The following is a 21,640-nucleotide window of genomic DNA, read 5'->3' on the forward strand; positions in this document are numbered from 1 at the left end:
TTTCTACTTTTGCTTGTTCCCCTTTCTTTAGAAATTGTTATACTTTTACTTTTTTGTCTTGATTTTATTCTTGTCATTTAACATTTTAATTGTGCTTTTATGATAAAGCATGTTATTTGCATTGTATGAAATGTGCTCTAGAAATAAAGTTTGATTTGATTTGAAACTTGTTTTATATTTCTGTGACTACATTCATAATTTAAACTTAATCCTAAATCTAATGTCAATCATAAATCCAAATCCTAACTCTAACTCCTTGTAGAAGTGAGGAGCGACAAAATGTCATCTGTCTATCCATGTGAGGTCCTCATAAGTATAGAAATACAAACACACACACACACACACACACACACTCACACACACACGTTTGTTTTACTATTTCTTCTGCTTGTCTACTTTCCACTTTTTCCCCTTTTTTTATTGTGAGGAGCAGCAAAATGTCATCTTTCTATCCATGTGAGGTCATTTGGTCCTCATAAGTATAGAAATACAAGAAAACACACACACACACACACACACACACACACGCTCTGATGAATCCTGCAGACTGAAGTGTAAAAAAAATGAGGTGCGTTTGTTTTGTGGCCCGGTGTCTACCTCCATCAGGAGCCTCTGGTTCTTCATGTCCTGTTTCCACGGCATCACATAGAGCCGGGGGATCATGGGATGTCTGGCGGAGAACGCTGGGATGTGGGAGAGGGAGAGAGAGAGGGAGCGGCTGGGAGGAGGAGAGGAGAGGAGAGGAGAGGAGAGGAGAGGAGAGGAGAGGAGAGGAGAGGAGAGGAGAGGAGAGGAGAGGGGAGAGGAGAGGAGGGGAGAGGAGAGGAGAGGAGGAGAGGAGAGGAGACAAGGAGAGGAGAGGAGACAAGGAGAGGAGAGGAGCGGAGAGGAGAGGAGAGGAGAGGAGGGGAGGGGAGGAGGAGAGGAGGAGAGAGAGGAGAGGAGAGGAGAGGAGTTAGACTGATATATGAGGCTGATATCGGCCTTTTATTAAATATCAGATATCTTCCCCTCTGATTTATTTTTGTTTTAATTGTTCAATAATGTCTTTTTGTAAATTAATTCTTCCTTTAAAGGCAGTAATGTCTCCCAGAGTTTCCCTATCATTGAATAGGTGTGATAGCTGATATTTTGAGCTGCAATATCTATAAATCTGTCACTTTTCATGCCAGTTTTCAGGGTTAGGGACCCATATCGGTCGAATTGCTGTAGATTTGATTGTTTTAGTGTTATTACATGTTGTACCGACTCATATTGGACAGCATGACAGGAAAGATAACATCATGCAGTCCAGGTCAGAAGCTGAATTTGAACCTGACAGTCCAAGTTCATTCTGCTGTCTGTTTCTAAACCCACTTATGTAAAGTCTGCTGTTAAAGAGGATTTTTCCCAGGAAAGAGCTGCCAGTTATTTACCAGTTTATATGAAAATGTTACAGATAATTACTTTAATAAACCAGAGCAAAAGGTTAAATTTTTAAAATGTTTGTTTGTCCTAAGATGAAAAAGTTGAAGTCTCCAGATCTGAGATAGTCACATAAAGTAGATTAAAAAAAGAAAACGCATATTACAGCTTTGTTTTTGTAGTTTCAGATGAATAAAATATGGATTCTATTTGAAGGTGGATTTGACAGTTCAGTACACAGTGTAATAATTATTAAACAGTGTCGCTCACCCATGTTGGTCAGAGCTCCCTGCAGCGTCGGCCATGTTTGTTGACTGCCAGAGTCGCCTAGGAAACCTCCCAGTGCATCATGGGTAGCGGGTAGGGTTACAGGATAAGGCATTTACAGCTAAGGATGACTGACTCTAATGAAGACCTTACAGTTAGAGTTACTGATTACTGGTGTTGGTATTGACTTTAAGGCAACAGAAGGTTATCAGAAAGCTTATAATATTTTATCTATTTATTTATTAGTTTATTTGATGGGGACAATGCAAATGAACATAGTGCAACGGGTTACAATTACAAGTTGATGCAACTGATGTTCTGCATACAGAGATTAGACTGTTAGACTATTATTGCTATTGTTTCCAACTCCTGTCCAATTAGACTTTTCTTAGAAAGAGAAAAAAAAAGGAAGTTACATACAATGATGAAGTGAAATTTAAAGAAGGTGAAAAGGAAAAACCAACAAATAAAAATGCAATAAGTCATTAATATTGAGATGATTCAAAATGGATATGACTCTGATTCTGCTTCAGTCAGCGTTAAAAAGGTTCATGTCTTGGATTAATTGTATTTCAGTTGGCAGTATGTTCCACATTTGAGAACGCTTTATAGAAACAGCTGACTGCCCAGAGGAAATGTTGCTGTGGGAAATTTTACAGTTGCCACTTGCTGATCAACTTCCATAAATTATCTGACGCTACATTTTGATTAAAACTATCACAGCTGAGCAAATTGTACCGCTGTGACAGTGATGCCAACTAATGCCATCTCAATAGGCTGTGAGGGTTTCTACTTACCAAGGGGCATTTTTATTGAGAAAATTAAACAAGCAGGGTGTGATTCTATTTAGAAAAGCATTTAGCATGTTTAAATTTTACACAGAAAACAGCTGACTCTTGTATAGTGAGATGTGCTCTCATTCAGCAAAGAGTTTTGCTCCAAAGTGAGAAAAACAAGACTGAAATCACAAAATGAAAAGAGATCATGGCACCTTTTAAAGGATGGTAGGTGAGTTAAAGGTTAAATGTGTAATATTTCTGCTTAACTGAATATAATATATAATATGATAATATAATATGACTGGTAAATATCAGCAGGTTCCTGAATGGTAGTGAGTGAAACACAGTGAACAGATTTCTGCATTCAGAAACACAGGAGCGGGCTGAGGCTGAAGGCTCCTGCCACACCAAGGTCCATTCAAATATCTGGCAATTTGTTTTTGCCTTGCTTATCGGCAAAAAACACACATCGGAAAATGTAATTTGAGACTTTGTAACTAACCGGTAGGAAGTTCTGGTAAATTCGGCATTTCTCCAAACAGCTCCAATTTTAACAGGGAAGTGGAGTTACTTCACACACAGAACAGCGACTCCTTACCTTCCATATGTTCCAAAGAATTCCAAACTCAGAAAAATGATAGAAAGTTGATTGTTGTTGATGTGAAACCTGCCCACCATGCTGATGATGGTCTCGCTCTATGGAGGGCAGATTGTTGTTGTCATGACAACGCTGAACGATAAGAGACCAGCACTGGACCAGAAATTACACACAGACCCTCTAAATCCAAGGTTGACAAGATCTATAACTGACAGAAAGGGAAATGCAGCGACATTACAGCAAAAATAAAACTTTATTTCAAAATAGATGTTTTTATTCCACAGGGAGAAAAATAGAATCACATCAATAAATCTGACAGAGATACAGAATCTCTCTGTATTATTATAATATTTACAGAATCACACCGATTCAAGTCTATGTAACAGTCTATATATTATTATTATTAGTCATCTCAGCTGGAATCATACTGCTGACTCATCAGTGGAAATGTGTCAGAATTAACTTCACAATGTTTTTACACACATGATGAAAACTGCTGGTCAAGTTTTCAGTTGATGCATCAGTTTAAATGTTTCACTTTACAATTATTGATGTACAGAAAAGTATCGTCAGCATACAATAACACTGTGTAAGAAAATCAGATTTATACATAATTTACTCACAGTGGTTTACAGTAAAACACAATGGAAGCACACAGCGAACATTAATTACATTAATATATGTAATTAACAGCATATATTATTTACATTAATGGTTTGTGTGAGTGTTTAATGACGTACTAAGATGTTGTAAAACTGAGCGTACTAACAACAGTGTTACGGTGTACTTACAACACCTTTCCACAACACACTGGAACAAAGCCACTGTAAAATAACCACATTTCTCTAAATCTAAAAAAGAGCTTTTGAATAAAGCCAGAATTAGCTCGTTTCCAAAGGAATTTTAAAGGAATTTTACGAAACTTTAGAAATGTCGCAAAAAATAAAATCATATAAAATTAGGTGTGAATAAAGGTTAAAATAAAGAAATACACATGGAAATATTCTGATGACCAGCTGATGGAGGAAAATCCAACTTTTGTGTTTTCTCCAGTCTGGACCCTGTTACTCGAACCAGAAGTTGCATCCTTCACTGGATTTGTAAGTTTTTAGTTTTTTTTCTCTTAATACAATAACATATCTTACAGTACAAAACAAGTGAGTGTAAAAACTTACACTCAAAATGTACAGGTTCAAAATTTCATCAGATTTTGCAACTTTTCGAGATCGATACGTCATAACTTGCACAAAAAAACACTGGGAGACAACATTTGGATGGAAACCCAGCTAATGATATGGAAACCTTTTTGTGGCCAAAGTTTTTCCTGGTGTTTAATGAGAGCGCACCAAACAAACTTCAATAAAATAATTCTCCCTGCAGCAGAAAGCCTTTCACAAGTCTGTTTTTACTGATATTCTGTGAACTTTGTCTTTATCTGTCCGCTCGCCCTCGCTGCCCCGGACATGAGATCCTGTCCAGCTGTCAGGTTGAGTAACTGAAGTCTGTTCAATACTCTGAACACACCCGGTCAAACTCAAAGTTGACCTGGTTTGAATTGAAAGAGAACACACCTGGGTCCCAGGGCAACAGCAACACTGCTCAGTTTTGGGTCCGAGCTGAAATCTTTTGTATTCAGATCAGAAATGAAACTCAACATCATTATCATGCATGACAGAAGTCTGTTTTCTGTTTCAGTCAAAACTGGGCCAGGTGTTATGAAAGATAAATCCAGCACAAGAGAAAACAACCTTGACCTCCTCAGATGTAAATATAGAACGTCTGGTTGAAATCAGTGTGACCAAAAAACAGCCGAGTTCAAAAACCCCTCAGCTCTTTGAAAAGTAAACACAACATGACCTCGTCCTCTGAGACAAACTAACCTGCAGCACTGTCTTCCTCAGGTGACACCAGGACCCTTAAAGCACCAACATTTACAGTTTTATACTGTGTAGTAAGTAGTAAGTGTTTTCAAAATGTCACCAGACGGTTTAATTTCTTATCAGCTGAAGTAGTTTAGAATAAAAAAAAGCCTGTCTGACCGCAGGCTGTCTGCCACAGCAGCTGGTAGAGTTGAGTTGACTAAATGTCCCAGTATGTAGTTTGGTGTGCAGCATCATTTTTAAGTCCTTTCACATTGGTACAATACATTCCAGTATTGTCAGTTTGTAACATTCAGTATAACAAACCACAGTACTTTCCAAAACCTTCAGGCGGCTTCGTCCAGCAGCCTCTGCAGGTTCCTCTGCACCTGGAGGAGAGACGCTGTGTTATTACACTGCTCAAACACACACAGGGTGATATATATCGCTTAGTGTCGATAGTTCATCTTCAGATGTCCCTTTGCACTATGTGAGGTCATGATGACCTTGTATCATGTTTGTCTTCATGCAGATTGGAGTTTTGGTTATATAAACATTTCTTGGCGGTAGAAATAATCTGATTGGTTGAATTAACCTCAGTGGGCGGAGCCAAATAAACAGTTTCTCTGGCAAAGTAACAGACTGAAGCCCAGTGAAAAAGACAAGAGGTAAGAGAGGAGGAAGCTAATATTATGAAGCCTAGTGCTCTGCTGCTAACTGAAAAAATACAATCTATCATACTAAGTTATCTAGGTTAGCTAGTTAGCTAGCTGACCTTCAACATCATGAATGACATGGTCATTTAAAAACTAAGTCATTGCTATTTAGATTTTTTATTTATATTTTGGCCAAAGTTGATTCTTTTCCATTAAATTTGTCTATCTGTTGTTCAGTGGTCAGTTAACAGAAAATGCTGTTTACATGGTGATTTCTTATTTGATTTCGAGTTTTCTCTTAGGGTTAATATCAGGTTATTGCTGTCCAGGTAAAGTTAGTCTGTGTAAGTCGCTGTGGATTGGAGCGTCGGTCTGAAACATTGTTCAGACAGACGGAGCAGGGCCAGGACCAGGACCAGGACCGGGACCAGGATCAGGAGATGAGCTCCTCTTACAGACGACTCGCTTCTCTCTGGATCTCTGACTATAAATGTTTGATTAACAGCAGCACGCCGGGCTTCAGGTTTCCCTTCGCTCTCAGGAAACGTGCTGCTGATGAACTGCAAGGTTTCCAGTGCTGGAGTAACGCCTTACAAAGTAATGAGTTACTGTAGTCTCATTACTTTGTCCTGTAATGGACTAAAGTAAGGCATTACTGTTCCAAATCCAGTAACCACATTACAGGTCCTGATCTAACAGATCGGTCATTACTTGTCTTTCATTGTTCAGCCTGTTTAACTCTTTATTGGTGTAATATGAAAGTTTCCCTCCTCTTCTGCTGCCTTCAAGTCCTGTCAGAAATATCAGCAGAATTACAGCTGGGAGTGTCTTTAATGCTGTAGCTCTGTCTTTATTAAAAACCTTAAAGACAGATTTAGTGTCTGTCATTATTTAGATTCATCTGCTGGTAAAGTAAGCCAAGCACTATTGTATTAGGGTGTAGCACAAAAGACAGACAGACAGACAGACAGACAGACAGGCAGACAGACAGACAGACAGGCAGACAGACGGGCAGACAGACAGACAGCAGACTGACAGGCAGGCAGACAGACAGACGGGCAGGCAGACAGGCAGGCAGGCAGACAGACAGACAGACAGACAGGCAGACAGACAGACAGACAGACAGACAGACAGACAGACAGGCAGACAGACAGACAGACAGACAGCAGACAGACAGACAGACGGGCAGGCAGACAGGCAGGCAGGCAGACAGACAGACAGCAGACAGACAGACGGGCAGGCAGGCAGACAGACAGACAGACAGACAGGCAGACAGACAGACGGGCAGGCAGACAGGCAGGCAGGCAGACAGACAGACACACAGACAGACAGACAGACAGACAGCAGACTGACAAACAGACAGACAGACAGCAGACTGACCTTCTCCAGCTTCATCAGGTTGAGCGTCAGTTCGGAGTAAAGCTCTGTGTTCACCTCAGTGTTTCCTCGCAGATACTCGTTTCTGAAAAAAGGGAGGAAACAAAAATGTCAAAAAGTGTCTTCAAATTGTATCTTTGAACAAACAGAATGAGAAAAAAAAAAGAGCAAAGGTCTCATGCTTCAGGATCTGATCTTGTTGCTCAATTGAAAAACTGAGACTCCATGCAGCTTTTTACTGTTCACTCTGATTAGAAAACATCAGATCTGAGTCACATGGGAGGGAAAAAAACAGAATTGAGACATTTTCAGCTGCAGTGTGGATGGAGCCTAAATGCCAGCGGGTCTACAGCTACATCAGATGTGTGAAAGATATTTTTCCAACTTTTTCCATGTTTTTTCAGCAATTGCTGAGAAATGATCAGCGCCATCTTCCATAGTTTTCAAGACTTTTTCAAGACTTTACAGACTGAACTCACTCCTGCTGGGTGAAGTCGCTCAGGGAGCCCAGCGTGGTCAGCCTCTGCTCCAACGAGATGATCTTAAAGGCCATGTAGCAGGAGGAGAGGACCAGGACACACACTCTGCAGGGCAGGACACACACACACACACACACACACACACACACACACACACACACACACACACGCTTGTTTTTGTATTTTTTATGCTTTTCTACTTCTATTTTTTCCCTTTGATAATTGTAAAAAACAGAGGCCAGAGTATTGTGACACAAGGGTGAATAAGTGAATGACTGAATGAAAGGATGGATAAATGAATGAATGAATGAATGAATGAATGCATGAATGAATGAATGAATGCCTTTAAACTCACAGAAACAGGTAGACAAACAGCAGTGTGTTGAGAGAAACAGGTTTCAGAGTCCTGCTGCCGACCACGACCTCTGACCCTGCAAACCAAAACAAAACCACTTCGTCTCACGGATTTGTTAAGACACATTTATTTGTCCGCTCTATATCTCTCTCTATATATATATGAAATTGACAGATGTTTTTTAAAATAAGGTGAGCTAAGATGTAATGTGAAACAGTAATATGTGATGAAAAAATGATGAAAGAGTAATAGGATACAGCAGGGAAGGAAAAGTAGAATATAAACATAATTAATAAAACAATAAAATCAAATCTAAACAAATGCGGGCTTATATAAACATATGCAGCTGATAATTTCAACACTTTAATAGGAGTGTAAGAGTATGGACTAGTTGGAAGAAAACCTCATAACTTTTGATGATTTTCATGTTTTAAACTTCAACTGAAGAATTATATGCTCCTCTAATTTCTACGAGCCTTGGGTTTAATAAACATTTTCAAAACCAGTGAGATGAACACTAAAACACATGGTGGTCAAGCTGAAAACAAGGCTGTTATTCTTAGTTTTTGAAAAGCTGACTTTTTGGAGAGACAACAGTGATTCATATATTTACTTAAAGGTGTTACTCACTGATTTCCCAAATCTGGGTAAAGCCTGACATCTAATGGTAAAATACATGCTGCTGAAATTGCCATCTGCTATTGGCTGATCTTTGGTGCCAGGTGATGATGTCACCTTCTATAGAGTACAACAGGAGGTGACATCACAGATTTGGGTTTGGGGTTTAGTTACTCTTTAAATATGGATTGCTAAATATGAAACGTGCTATACTGTATAGTATAAACATAAGCATGTAAAAACATAAAGAATAGAAACTGATCAAAATATTAAACTGTGAATTTTGCTGAAAATATACAGAACTTTATATTGAAATATAAATGAAAATCGCCTCATATTGTTAATAAAGACAGGAGAGTCGGCCTACCAGCGTAGCGTGTGTCCTGCTGCTTGGCGTCTGCGTTCTGCTGGTTCTGATGCTGGTTCTGGTGCTGGTTTTGATGCTGGTTTTGATGCTGGTTTTGATGCTGGTTCTGATGCTGGTTCTGATGCTGGTTTTGATGCTGGTTCTTCAGTTTGGGTTCTGGATGCTCTGCAGGCGCCGGACTCTGTCCGTGCTTCAACACATCCAGGAACGGAGGAACAGGGAATTCTGCAAGTGAGTAGGGAGACTGTTCTTTAACCAGAGAACCCAGGTTCAAGTCCTCATGACAGAAAGTTTTCACCCTGCTGAAGTGTCATTGAGCAAGAAACCAGAGGTGTGACCAAGTCAACTTTGCCCGAGTCTCAAGTGTTGAGGCACAAGTCCCAAGTCAACTCCCAAGTCTAAATGTAGAACAGCAAGTCAAGTCAGAACAAATCAAGAGTCCAGTATCAATTTAATATCTTAAAGAAAACTAAATATCTAGGACTTTTCAATGCAATATGGTTTTAATAGGATAAAAACTTGGTAAGAGCATCATGAGTTTGATTTCTATAATCAGTTTCAACTTCAATAAATTCAATCATTCCATACAAATTCAGAAAACAGAATTTAAATTCAGTCGTCTGCCGGAGCAAATCTCATCACTTTCAATCTGAGTCATTTACACAAACACAAGATCTCAAGTCAAGACTTTAGAAACCTTTTCAAGTCATCAGAGTACAAGTCAGAGTCAAGTCCCAAGTCACCAGAACCCAAGTCAAGTCAAGTCTCAAGTCTTCTCTTCATGCATCAAGTCAACTCTCAAGCTATTCAAACTGTGACTTGAGTCTGACTGGAGAGTCAAGTCATGTGACTCAAGTCTTATTGTCTGTGGGTCCAAATACTACAGGGATGAAGAGACTCAGTATATGTAGGTCCAGCTCTTGTCATTCAGATTCAGGGGCAGTAATCTGCAGCCAACCCCTTTGGAACCCCTCAATAATTTTGAGCTCCAGAAAAATTATTGGGGGAGACAAAATGACGGTTATTGGATATTGGAGGGTCGTGTCCCCCAGTCCCCCCTGTCCCCCCCTGTCCCCCCTGTCCCCCCACCTATGACCGCGATACAGACGACCCTCAGCGTCTCACTGCTTCACTGCTTCACCTGCTATCTTGTCGTAGTCTGGAGTCTGGGAGTCGGAGCTGCTGCTCTCCTCCATCTCCTGCCTCCTCTGTCTCACTGCTCCGTCCAGATCACTGAAGTCTCCTGGGAAACTCTGCAGAGACACAGACAGAGACAGACAGACAGAGAGACAGACAGACAGACAGACAGACAGACAGACACAGACACAGACACAGACAGACAGACAGACAGACAGACAGACAGACAGACAGAGACAGACAGACAGAGAGACAGACAGACAGACAGACAGAGACAGACAGACAGACAGAGAGACAGACAGACAGTGAGTTAGTTAGTTCATCGATAAGTTAGGGTTCGTTCACTCCAACATGTTCATCTGAACTCTGCAGTGTTTCCTCCTTTAGCTGGTTGGTTTGTCCAGGTGAGACCAATGACCTTTGAACTCTGGTGACACCAAGTAACGGCACAGAGAGTCTCAGTCCTCTAACAAGAGAACTGAGCTGTGGTTCATTAGGAGTGAGAGCGAAGATCCAGCCATTAGACATTATTACTGAACACTGGGAAGATTTCCCTCCATGCTGTAGTGATATTTAATGCTGTACGTAGCAGGCTGTGGTGTCTAACTGTCCATAGCTGTGGTTAGGGTTAGGGTTAGGGGTGTGTGTGTGTGTGTGTGTGTGTGTGTGTGTGTGTGTGGTTCACTGACCAGAGGGAAGCGGGGCGAGCGAGGCGACCTCTGACCTCTGAAGCTGCTCTCTGCTGAGGAGGGGATGGGGCTGCTGCACGGACTCTTCTCCTGCACAGACAAATATAATAACTAATGCGTTTATAATATAATTCAATATGTTTCTATCTAGAATTATTAAGTATTACTATTTCATTCCAAAAAGCTACACATCTTCTTTGGAAAAACAGTGTTACCTGATGTTCAATATTTTTTGCGTTATGACAATTTTTCAAAATAATAGCCTTGATTGCTTTCTGATATTTTACCATGAGGTTTAAAAATAAATTTCCATACTGGTCAAACTCTAGTATGTTCAAAACATTTCAGTGCATTAGCAACTGCTGTATAAAAGCCATAATATCCTTGAAGGTGTTCTTTATATTATTGGGACTTTGGTGAAGCCTGATGCCTGTTTCATCACCATCATTCCCATAACCCCAGTCAGAAACATCCTGCTGGGTATTACTGCTGTATTTAAAAACACACACAGATGATGATCAAGATATCTAATAACCCTGACAAAAAAGTCACATGTGAAAACTTACATGTGAATTCAGACCACATGTGTTTTGCATGTTTTTACTTTTTGGACACATGTTGGTTTTCATATATGAACAACCCCCCCCCCACCCCATTGTTTTCTGACATCACACGTGACAGTTTTTACTTCAGATGTGAAAATTCAATTCCTTGTTTTTTTTCACATGTGAAGATTTTTTTTCACCTTCCATTATAGTATATCACAGTATCTGTATAACATGTGAAAACTTAATTTCACATGCAAAGCGACAATTCACAGGTGAACATGTCGTTTTCACATGGGAAATGGGATGTTTCACATGTTCACATATGTGTCCAAAAAGCACATGTGCCTTTTTTGTAAGGACTAATACTATAATATTAAATCGTAGGTTTTACTTCCATCTCAGGAATCATTGTGTCAGTGCAGCTGTCGTGTTTTTCAGATGGTGTGTATCTCATTTTTGGAATGAAACTCACTGAAAGCATTAATAATTATATATGTGGGTGTGAGAGGAAACAAAAAACAATATTCAGATATCTGTTTTGAAAACCTTGCAATCAGCTGAAGTGAAACAAAGTGACATGAAACTAAAATTGGAGTTACGAGATTTTCACATGACAACAGTGATATGATTTTATCGAATGATGAACTTTAGATAGTGATTTTATTTTTCCAAAATGGATAAACATGTGGCTGCTGTCGGAGTGTCTGTACCTCCAGATGGAGACAGACGGACATCAGGAACTTGTAGCTGTTTTCTCTGGACATGAAGGACACAAACACTTGCTGGAAGAGAGAAAAAAGAACAATTTAATTATTCACAGCCAATTTTTCCAGTATTAATACATGTTGAATTTTCAGCGATAATTATTTGGAGTCGACAAGTGTTGATTGGAGAGTTCACAGTGTTGATGTGGCTCTGATTAACTGTGATGGGTGTGAACTGATAGAAACACTGGCATGGAGATGAATGTTACACTCTGAGTTAAATTAACTTTGATGATTTCGCCGTGTTGTTTAATGAGACAGAACAGCTCCAAAGATCGGAACTGGAAAAGTTATCAGAAAAGAAATGCAAATAATGTGATGATAATTTCAAATATCATAAAGATTTATTTTTTAGCATGGAGCTGTAATGTGAATGTGAAGCGGGAGAATACTGGAGAAGAGCATACAGGCTCAGCTCTCCCTGCATGAATAAAGGTAGAAGATAAATATTACAAATAGATGCTGTTTCACTGATCACATATTTATTGTAGAATTGATCGGTACTACACTGGAATTGATTCTAATGCAATATTTCGATTTTGTAGTTTGATGAAAATGTTATTATTTTCATTCTTGGGTGTTAGTGGAGAGTTTTCGTGTCCCATTATGGTCTAATTCTGTGTCAGAGGCTTTTCCATCCTGACAAGAAGAAAATTCAGGGGGAAACACTGAATACTTGTCATTTTGTTGTCATTCAAAAATGGTGAAATATCAAGATAGGTGATATCGGCACAAAATATTGCCAATTGGCAGCTTGAATCCAAACATTTTAGTATTGTAGCGGCCTTCAGAAGCCCATCAGTCGAACCCTACCTTACATACATACATACATAAAATAAATACATAAATGAATGAAATGAAGTTGTAGGAAAAGTCTTCTCACCCTGTCGTGTGCTGTGGCGATCACCAGTGCGTTTGGCACCAAGATGGCGGTCTTGGTCTTCTTGATGTGGGTGACGGAAATCACTGGGATGGCGATCTGGGACAGACAGACAGACAGACAGGAGGAGCGTTTACACACAGTCACACTGTCGGTCTCAGTCAGACAGCGGTAAAGAAAAAGCTGATTAAACCTGGGCTTCCACTCACTGATCACCATAACGCCCCAAAAAACATCAATATGAACAAAAGAATCCATTTATTTTCATCAAAAAGCATTAATTTGTCTTTTTTTCCCTTAAATGATCCTATCCCCCATATGAACTACACCAGTTTAATGCTGTTTCCTATGATGCATACTGTAAATTCTGTAAAGGTTTAATATTAGGTAAAAATTTGTGGTTCAGGTGGTTTAATCTCCACTACATCCCTAGTAGCTATGAAGTTTAAGTTTTTATTTGAACGGTGATGAAACACAGAAGCAGAATGACAAACAACAGAAAAACAACACAGTGACAATATACAATGTTAAAAAAGTCTAGGTAGAAAAGATGTGATATATATAATCTGTAGGGATGGGACGATATATCGAAATTCAATATATCGCTATTCAAAAATGTGACAATACGTGTCGTGGGGCAGAAAAATGAATGTTGATATTAGCTCCGTTTTATTCTGCTGTAGTATTTGTGTCTCAGAAATAAACATAATTCTGTTAGACTTTGTTGTCACAGAACCTTTATGTATTACATCGTATCGTAGTTTTATCGTATCGTAAACCCCATACCGCGTATCGAATCGATAAACCGTTACAGAGGCTGCAGCTTTGACAGTTGGAGAACAGTTGAGTGCTGGTGGAGGTTTGAGCTCTGCTGAGGGACTAGACTGGTCTGTCTAGTCTTCTACAGATAAATGTTAATATTTTTAACCAACGTCCGTCCTGAAATCAAAGGGAGCGTATCTATGTTCCCAGGGTCCTAAGTTCCCAAGGTCCTATGTTCCCAGGGTCCTAACTTCCCAAGGTCCTATGTTCCCAGGGTCCTAACTTCCCAAGGTCCTATGTTCCCAGGGTCCTAACTTCCCAAGGTCCTATGTTCCCAGGGTCCTATGTTCCCATGGTCCTATGTTCCCATGGTCCTATGTTCCCAGGGTCCTAAGTTCCCATGGTCCTATGTTCCCAGGGTCCTAACTTCCCAAGGTCCTATGTTCCCAGGGTCCTATGTTCCCAGGGTCCTATGTTCCCAGGGTCCTAAGTTCCCAAGGTCCTATGTTCCCATGGTCCTATGTTCCCAGGGTCCTATGTTCCCAGGGTCCTAAGTTCCCAAGGTCCTATGTTCCCAAGGTCCTATGTTCCCAGGGTCCTATGTTCCCCAGTTCAATATTCTGTTAACATACATTAGCCCTCCTACTGTGTTCGGGTCAAATTTGACCCATTTCAAGTTAAAATGTTTCATAAATATGATCCAGTTTTTCTTATTGGAACAAGGCTTCAAAACAGCTATATAAACACAACAAAACCAATGGTTATCATTTTATTTGATTTTGAAGGTCTCTAACCCTAACCCTAGAACTGGGGAACATAGGACCCTTTGTCATGTTCCCATTATGTGCCATATAAATCTGGGGAACATAGGACCCTGGGAACATAGGAATGACTCCAAATCGAACCCCTGCTGCTGGCACCTCAGTGTGTTCACCACAGACTTTGGGATGGTACACCAAATGTCTTGTCTCATTATATGATGTCAGTCCAAACAGATGGTTTGTAATACTGCTGAGTTTGTTTAAGACCTGGTCTTGGTAACAGTAGAGGTCTAGTTAGGTAACTTCAGTCCAGCTGTGGAGTCTCTGCCAGAGAGCTGGGGCTGGAAACAGGAGAAGTCTTGATGAACCAGATAACTCCTGTTAGATTACAGCAGATCGCTGTGTGCGCCACAGACTTTGGAGTTGTAAAAGTGTAAAATGAGCCAAAACCAAATACTTTGTAGCGATAACAGTAGAGTCTGTTTGGAAATCTATAGTCCAGAAAAATAGTAGATATCTAGTCTACTTAGATAGCTGCAGCTATAGTTTTCAGCAGGGATGGAAAGAGTACTAAAACATCCTAGTCAAGTAGAAGTACTGTTACTTTGCTGAAATTTTATTTAAGTAGAAGTAAATGTACTGGTTGTGAAAATCTACTGCAGTAAAAGTAAAAAGTGTCTGATTTAAAATGTCGTCAGAGTAAAAGTTCCTGAGTTCCTCTTTAGAACAGAGAACGTTGTCAGCTGTGATCTTTTCCATGTGATTCTAAAAGGAGAGAGGACAGAGTTCAAACTAGATTCTTTTCACTGGAAATTTTGAAAATTACAAAATAAAGTGCCAGTATAGTAAGTAAAGTAAAGCCAGATGACTCTTTTCTTTGCTGACTGGCGTTCACTGTGATTGGATCCACAATTTCTCAGTTTTACATTGGTTCAGTTTCTGTTGCTGATGGAGAGACACAGAATCTGTCTTCTGTGATGGATGGGATTTCAAATGTAGTGGAGTAAAAGTTAAAATTATTGACTTTAAAAGCTACTCATAAAGTACACAAAAACCCTATTAAATGACAGTAACGTGAGTAAATGTCATGAGTTCCTTGGTCTCCAGTACCTTGGTGTCTTTGCCAAACAACTTGGAGTGGAAGCAGATCCAGTTGTCAGAGACGAACATTCGTCCCTGGTACAGAATGTCTTTCTGCAGGGCGCAGGTGTAACCTGACAGACAGATAAAATAACATCCGTTTACTGAAAAGACTCTGAAAACACTTTGTACTCTTGATTTAGGTAAAAGACGTCCGGTACAGCAGATAGGTTCAGATTTAAACAGTGTTAGGGCTCAAAGGGTCTCTGGAGGATGAATGCAGGCTCTCCTATTGGATTAGTGACCAAAGCCGTTCTTAGTCCCATGCAGTATTTAAAGCAATTTTCCACTTAGTTTTAATCTGGGGGTTTTTTGGCTCTCGACCAACATGCCATGAAAACCAGAATATAATCTCCTCACCAAGATCAGATGCAGCTGGACGAGTTTGTAGGGTTCAGATTTTTACTTCCCATTAATTTGAATGAAAACTGACATTGAACTCGTTGGTGAACAGATTCAACCACAGATCCTGCTTTAAGACAACAAAGCATCCTGGCACCGTCATCATTTTGCATTTCTATTCTTGGTTTACACTAAAATTAGTATTTAAAAATAAACCGAAGTATCTCTCCTAATTTGTTTTCCTCCGCTGCCAAGATAAAAAATAGTCCATCTATCAATAAAAATGCTATTCGGCAAAATTATGTTCTAAAACGTTGGAGCAACAGTCGACTGAAAATCACAGCAGCAGGATCTGTTGTTGAATCTGTTCACCAACATGTTCAATGGTATTTTTCAGTCGTGGCCTCATTCAAATGAATGGGAAGTAAAAATCTTAATGCTACAAACTTGTCCAGCTGCATCTGATCTTGGTGAGTAGATTATATTCATGGCGGTCAAAGTGCCGAATAACCTCCATGTTAAAACTAAGTGGAATATTGCCTAAAGGTGCCGATAACAGGTGTTTAATATAAAACTATCATCTAATTCCTCATCCAGCATTTAAAGATCCAGAGCAATGAATTTCAACTAAGTCAGGAGAAGTGTGATGTTGATTTCTAACACAATGAGCATCATGTTGTTCAGTTTTTGAAGTTAGATGGAACAAAGCCTGTGGAACTGAGTGAGTCGAACCTTCTGCTGCAGACAAGCTTTCTGTCTGTGGAACAAAGATCCAGAGTTGGAACTTCATCACCCAGCAACAACAGAGGCTCAGAGATTTTGGCAAGATAGGCAGGTAGCCGGCTGACTATTGACTGACAGACTATAGGACACCTCATTAACTATGCAAACTGTCAACCAATCAGAGTATTCATTAAAACCTGGGTGTAGGTGACATCATTTACACCAGGAAGTAGACTGGAATTCTAAATCGGTTTGATTCTGTTGAAACCAGAGAGAGAGTTTTTCAAATTTCCAAAAAGCTTACAATAATTTGGGTAACTTTACATTAACAGGTCCTTTGTTAAATTATACCATGAAATTCAGAAATGCAATTCTCATTGCACTGGACCTTTAAGGTACAGCTAATAGATGTTCCATACAAAACTACTATCTGATTTCTCATCTAGTATTGAAAGTATAGCCTACTTATTCGGTTTAATATTAGTTTTTTTCATTTCAGGCATTTAGTTTCTACTCTAAGAGTGACTTACAATGAGAATAAACACAACACTTACAAAACTACAACAGCAGAATAAGCTTCAGTTCAGTGTCAAACAGTTATTTAATTTCATGTAATTTAAAACTGTTATTTAATTCATCATCTAACATTTAACATGCCAGGCCAGCTCTCCATTGTAAAAGAGAAACCTGTTCTCAATGGGATTTCCTGGTAAAATAAAGGTTAAATTAAATAAAATAACATACCATAGCTATTTAATGTAAAACTATTATCCTCATTCAATTCCTCATTCAGTATTTAAGATGGAGCTGATAGTTGATCATTAAAGACTTACTCTGTCTGAGCAGTTCCTCTTTGCTGATCTCCTTAAATATTTTATGGTACTGGGAGTTGCTCTTAGAAAGCTGAAACACAACACAGCAGTTAGAGCGCAGTGACGTGCTGCACTGACATTAAAGCTTAATGACATGCATGGACCAACGCACACACACAGTCACAGACTCTGCACATCTGCACAATAATTATCTTTCAAGCGCTATAGAAAGTATACAGAGTTCAACCGATATGGGTTTCTGAAAGCCGATATGATACCGATATTTTTGGAGGCTGCTAATAGCCGATATTTTGTGCTGATATTCAATGTCTTTAAATTTGATGCAAAAAAAAATTCCAAGTATTTAGTGTTTCCCCCAGAATTGTAGTCTTTTCAGGTGTAAAAGCCTCTGAAACCTCTGACCATGGGACACTAAAACTCTCCACTGAAACAACAATATAAATAATAATAATAATAACAACAACAACAATGATATATTCATGTATACCTGTGTGGAATCCAATCAAAATGTCACATTAGAAATGTTGCATCAATTTAGGTGAAGGGCTTCCCATAGATAACCAGTGTAATATCGATCAATTCTGCAACAAATACGTAATTGAATGAATTGCATCATATCCATCATACTGGAGCAGAATGACACGGACTGGCCAATACCAGGTTTTCAATAAAAGGATAATATTAGCCTATACTGGCAAACCAATATATCAGTTTAACCCCAATAGTACAATAAATAAAAGATGTATTGGTATTCAACACATCTGACCACATTGCAGTTTTCAGTGGCAGTCATGTCACTGTAGCTCCATAACCATATTTCACGGCTGTTGCTTAGAAATTGTTGATTTTATCCAAGCTATATTTCTTTGAATAAAGAGGCTTAGCAGCTGCTGTTTGGCCGCCACAGGGAGTTACATCACCTGAAAGATCTCTACATCTCATCACGGTAATGTTAAGGAGGATGCACACAGCAAAAAAGCGGTATTAGTGGAAAAAAAAAAAACATCCAAGAACTCAATACTGGATTGCTGTCTAAAAATTGTTCCAATGTCGCTTACAGATGTAAAACATCTGTTTCACTGAGAATTCTTACTGAACTAAAATGAACTGGAGTGAACCACCAGCAAACCCTTACCTGGCTGTAGTGAGACTTCTTCCTCTCTATCTTGGAGTCTGAGTCTGTCTGGATCTGAGTCAGCAGCGAGTGGTCGAAGGTCTTGGACCTGCAGACAGACAGCTAGACTGGGTCAGGAGCCCAAACCAGAGGAGGAGACTTGACTTGATGCATGAAGAGAAGACTTGAGACTTGACTTGACTTGGGTTCTGGTGACTTGGGACTTGACTCTGACTTGTACTCTGATGACTTGAAAAGGTTTCTAAAGTCTTGACTTGAGATCTTGTGTTTGTGTAAATGACTTAGATTGAAAGTGATGAGATTTGTTCCAGCAGACGACTGAATTTCAATTCTGTTTTCTGAATTTGTATGGAATGATTGAATTTATTGAAGTTGAAACTGATTATAGAAATCAAACTCATGATGCTCTTACCAAGTTTTTATCCTATTAAAACCATATTGCATTGAAAAGTCCTAGATATTTAGTTTTCTTTAAGATATTAAATTGATACTGGACTCTTGATTTGTTCTGACTTGACTTGCTGTTCTACATTTAGACTTCACACCTCTGGCATTCACCCATGGATAAAGTTTCCCATTGTATGTAAAGCTGCAATGGATCTGTTAGGTATTGTAAGTCTTCATTAACTAAAAAATGCAACAAATCATCAAAAATCAGTTGTACAGGTTTACCTGACTAACACCGGCTTCCTCTGGCCCGGCAGCTCGTGGCGGTCCGGGTCTCCGGCCTGCGGCGGCTCGGACGCCGTCCTGCCGCTCCTCTGCCGCTCCTCAGCCACGTTCTCTGCATCCGAACTGCACATCAACACAGGAACGTTTACTTTAACTCATATTCAACCGGGAGAACTGACCGACAACACATGCTGATTTACTGCAGCAGCCAGGAGAGGAGCTACAGAGGGACAGAGGGGTTAATACATAAATGGTCTGAAATACAGGGATCGATAAAATATTAATAATCAGTAGAATTATAGGACAGATATTACTAGATAATGGTATATTTGGAGTTTAGCGAGGGTTTAAATCCATTCTCACTGACATACCCGACAAAATGAAAAACATAAAAACTCAATGGAATCTTATTCAGCTGGTCAGTAACATGATATTATTACACAAAAGTCTTCTGAAAGAAACTGCCAGTACAGTACATGAAAAACACTACTAGTAATACTATTGCTACTGCTACTGCTACTATTACTACCACCAAGGATGGAAGTAACTAATTACAATTACTCTCATTACTGTAGTGTTTTTGTGTAATTGTAATATTTTTCAAATCAGTAATTTAACTTTTAAGTATGTTATGACTTTATACATTATAAATCACATCCACTACAGTGTACAAATGTTGTACACTGTAGAAGGAAAGGTTGGTACTTTTTATACACCTGGCTACTACAACTGCTATTACTACTGCCGCTACTACTACTACTAATACTAGTATTGCATATTGCTACTGCTACTACTACTACTACTGCTAATAATACTACTAGTACAACTAGTACAACTACAAACAATAATAATAATAACAATAATAATAATAATCATAGGTTGAAAGTAACCAAGTACATTTACTCAGGTACTGTACTTAAGTACAGTTTGGAGGTTCTGGTACTTTACTTGAGTATTTCCACCTTGTGAGACTTTCTACTTTTCCTCCACTACATTTATCTGCCGGCTGGAGTTACTAGTTACTTTGCAGAATAAGGTTTTACATGCAAAACATACGATAAGCTCATAAAACATGTTGCATTGTTAGAGTTTAAACTCCCCAACAGTATATGGAGCAGTTAGACCGACAACATTAAAATACTTCTGACAGGTTAATGCTTCAATAATTTAACACTCTGAAAGAATGACGACTTTTACTTTTCATACTTCAGTTCATTTTACTGCTCATACTTCTAGACTTTTACTGAACAACTTTTGAATGCAGAACTTTTACTTTGAATGGAGTATTTGTCCATTATGGTATTGTTAGTTTTAGTTGTTTTTTTTTAACAATTTGAGTACTTTTTCCACCACTGTTAATAATAATAATAATAGTCATCATAAGTACATTTCAGAACCTAAATAACACAGCCGTCTTCCCTCAGATCCACCCAGCACCAGGCAGACTGCAGACAGAGCTGAAACTCACTGGTAATCCCTCCCGTCAGTCTTTGCGGTTCCTTTGCTACTCTTCCTCGGATCCTCCTGCGCCGTTTGCTGGTTCACAGACTGTTCCGTCATCACAGACACAGCTTCACACCGCGAGAACGCAGGAGAACGCAGGAGAACAGGGGAGAACAGGGGAGAACAGAGGAGGACAGGGTGGAAAGGAGGAGAACAGAGGGGAACTGGCCCTGCAGCCGGCCCTCTGCTCCTCCACCTGCCTGTGGGAGGAGCCACTCGGCCCTCCGGTCTCACGTATCACAGCCAATCAAACGGCAGAGGAGGATGGTGTGTGTGTGTGTGTGTGTGTGTGTGTGTGAGTGAGTGTGTGTGTGTGTTAAACCTCACACACACACACACACACACTGACACTTCTCCAGCTTTGGTTGGAAAGAAAAGTTGTATTTTTCTCTCAGTTCTGTGTGTCTGTACTCTTCAAAATGTCTTATTCTATCTTATCAATTCAATTCTATTTTATTCTATTGTGTCCTGTCCTGTCCTGTCCTGTCCTGTTCTGTCCTGTTCTGTTTTGTTCTATTCTACTCTACTGTGTAACAGATTTGAGCCTTATCATGGAAAAAAAAATTCACTGTGACTCACCAGTTGAATTAGCTTCTAACAAAACCTCTTAGCCTCTATTCTATTCTGTTCTATTCTATTCTATTCTATTCTATTCTATTCTGTTCTGTTCACATGGGATCTGTTTGGACAGACACATGGAGTTGAACCTGAGATGTCTGGTGTGTGTGTGTGTTGTTTCCCATGTGAAACACATTATATCTGACTACACTATTTCTGGCTCCGTTCACACTGGAACAAAATTTCTGGCAGTTTTTTTTTTTTTTTTACTTTTGCAGTACAGGTTTGGCTCTCTCATGTTCACTGTTTTATCATTTATTTATTTTTTATCAAATCAAATCAAATCAAGAGTCTGCAGGTTTTTCCATTCCACCCAAACACCACAGCAGCAGAACTTCAGACAACATTTTCCTGTGATCCTGTATCGATTCCCT

General features: G+C 39.4%; 1 protein-coding gene across 1 annotated transcript; it reads right to left on the minus strand.

Annotated features, from left to right (window-relative positions):
- Nucleotides 1-5,254: 5,254 nt before the first annotated feature.
- LOC139648728 (GRAM domain-containing protein 2B) lies at nucleotides 5,255-20,705 on the minus strand. The gene is made up of 14 exons (XM_071524944.1): nucleotides 20,614-20,705; nucleotides 19,146-19,268; nucleotides 18,474-18,561; nucleotides 17,339-17,408; nucleotides 15,411-15,514; nucleotides 12,781-12,876; nucleotides 11,844-11,915; nucleotides 10,586-10,675; nucleotides 9,901-10,012; nucleotides 8,823-8,984; nucleotides 7,775-7,853; nucleotides 7,420-7,524; nucleotides 6,944-7,025; nucleotides 5,255-5,296 (listed from the first exon to the last, which is right to left on the minus strand). Exons 1-14 carry the CDS (start codon nucleotides 20,703-20,705, stop codon nucleotides 5,255-5,257), a joined length of 1,317 nt encoding a protein of 438 aa, XP_071381045.1.
- Nucleotides 20,706-21,640: the final 935 nt, after the last annotated feature.

Source organism: Centroberyx affinis, unplaced genomic scaffold (genome assembly GCF_046629955.1).
Source record: "Centroberyx affinis isolate AG114_WGS23_722 - 3 ecotype Tasmania unplaced genomic scaffold, CSIRO-AGI_Caff_v1 ptg001250l_1, whole genome shotgun sequence".
Classification (NCBI taxonomy): Eukaryota; Metazoa; Chordata; class Actinopteri; order Beryciformes; family Berycidae; genus Centroberyx; species Centroberyx affinis.

Bases quoted from the DNA above. Each gene is read 5' to 3' on its own strand.
- LOC139648728 (XM_071524944.1), bottom strand. From the start codon at position 20,705: ATGACGGAACAGTCTGTGAACCAGCAAACGGCGCAGGAGGATCCGAGG. The intron at 7,525-7,774 runs GTGAGTTTAAAG...CCTGCCCTGCAG, and splicing joins CTGTTTGTCTACCTGTTTCT to AGTGTGTGTCCTGGTCCTCT. The intron at 5,297-6,943 runs GTCAGTCTGCTG...TCTCTCCTCCAG, and splicing joins ACCTGATGAAGCTGGAGAAG to GTGCAGAGGAACCTGCAGAG.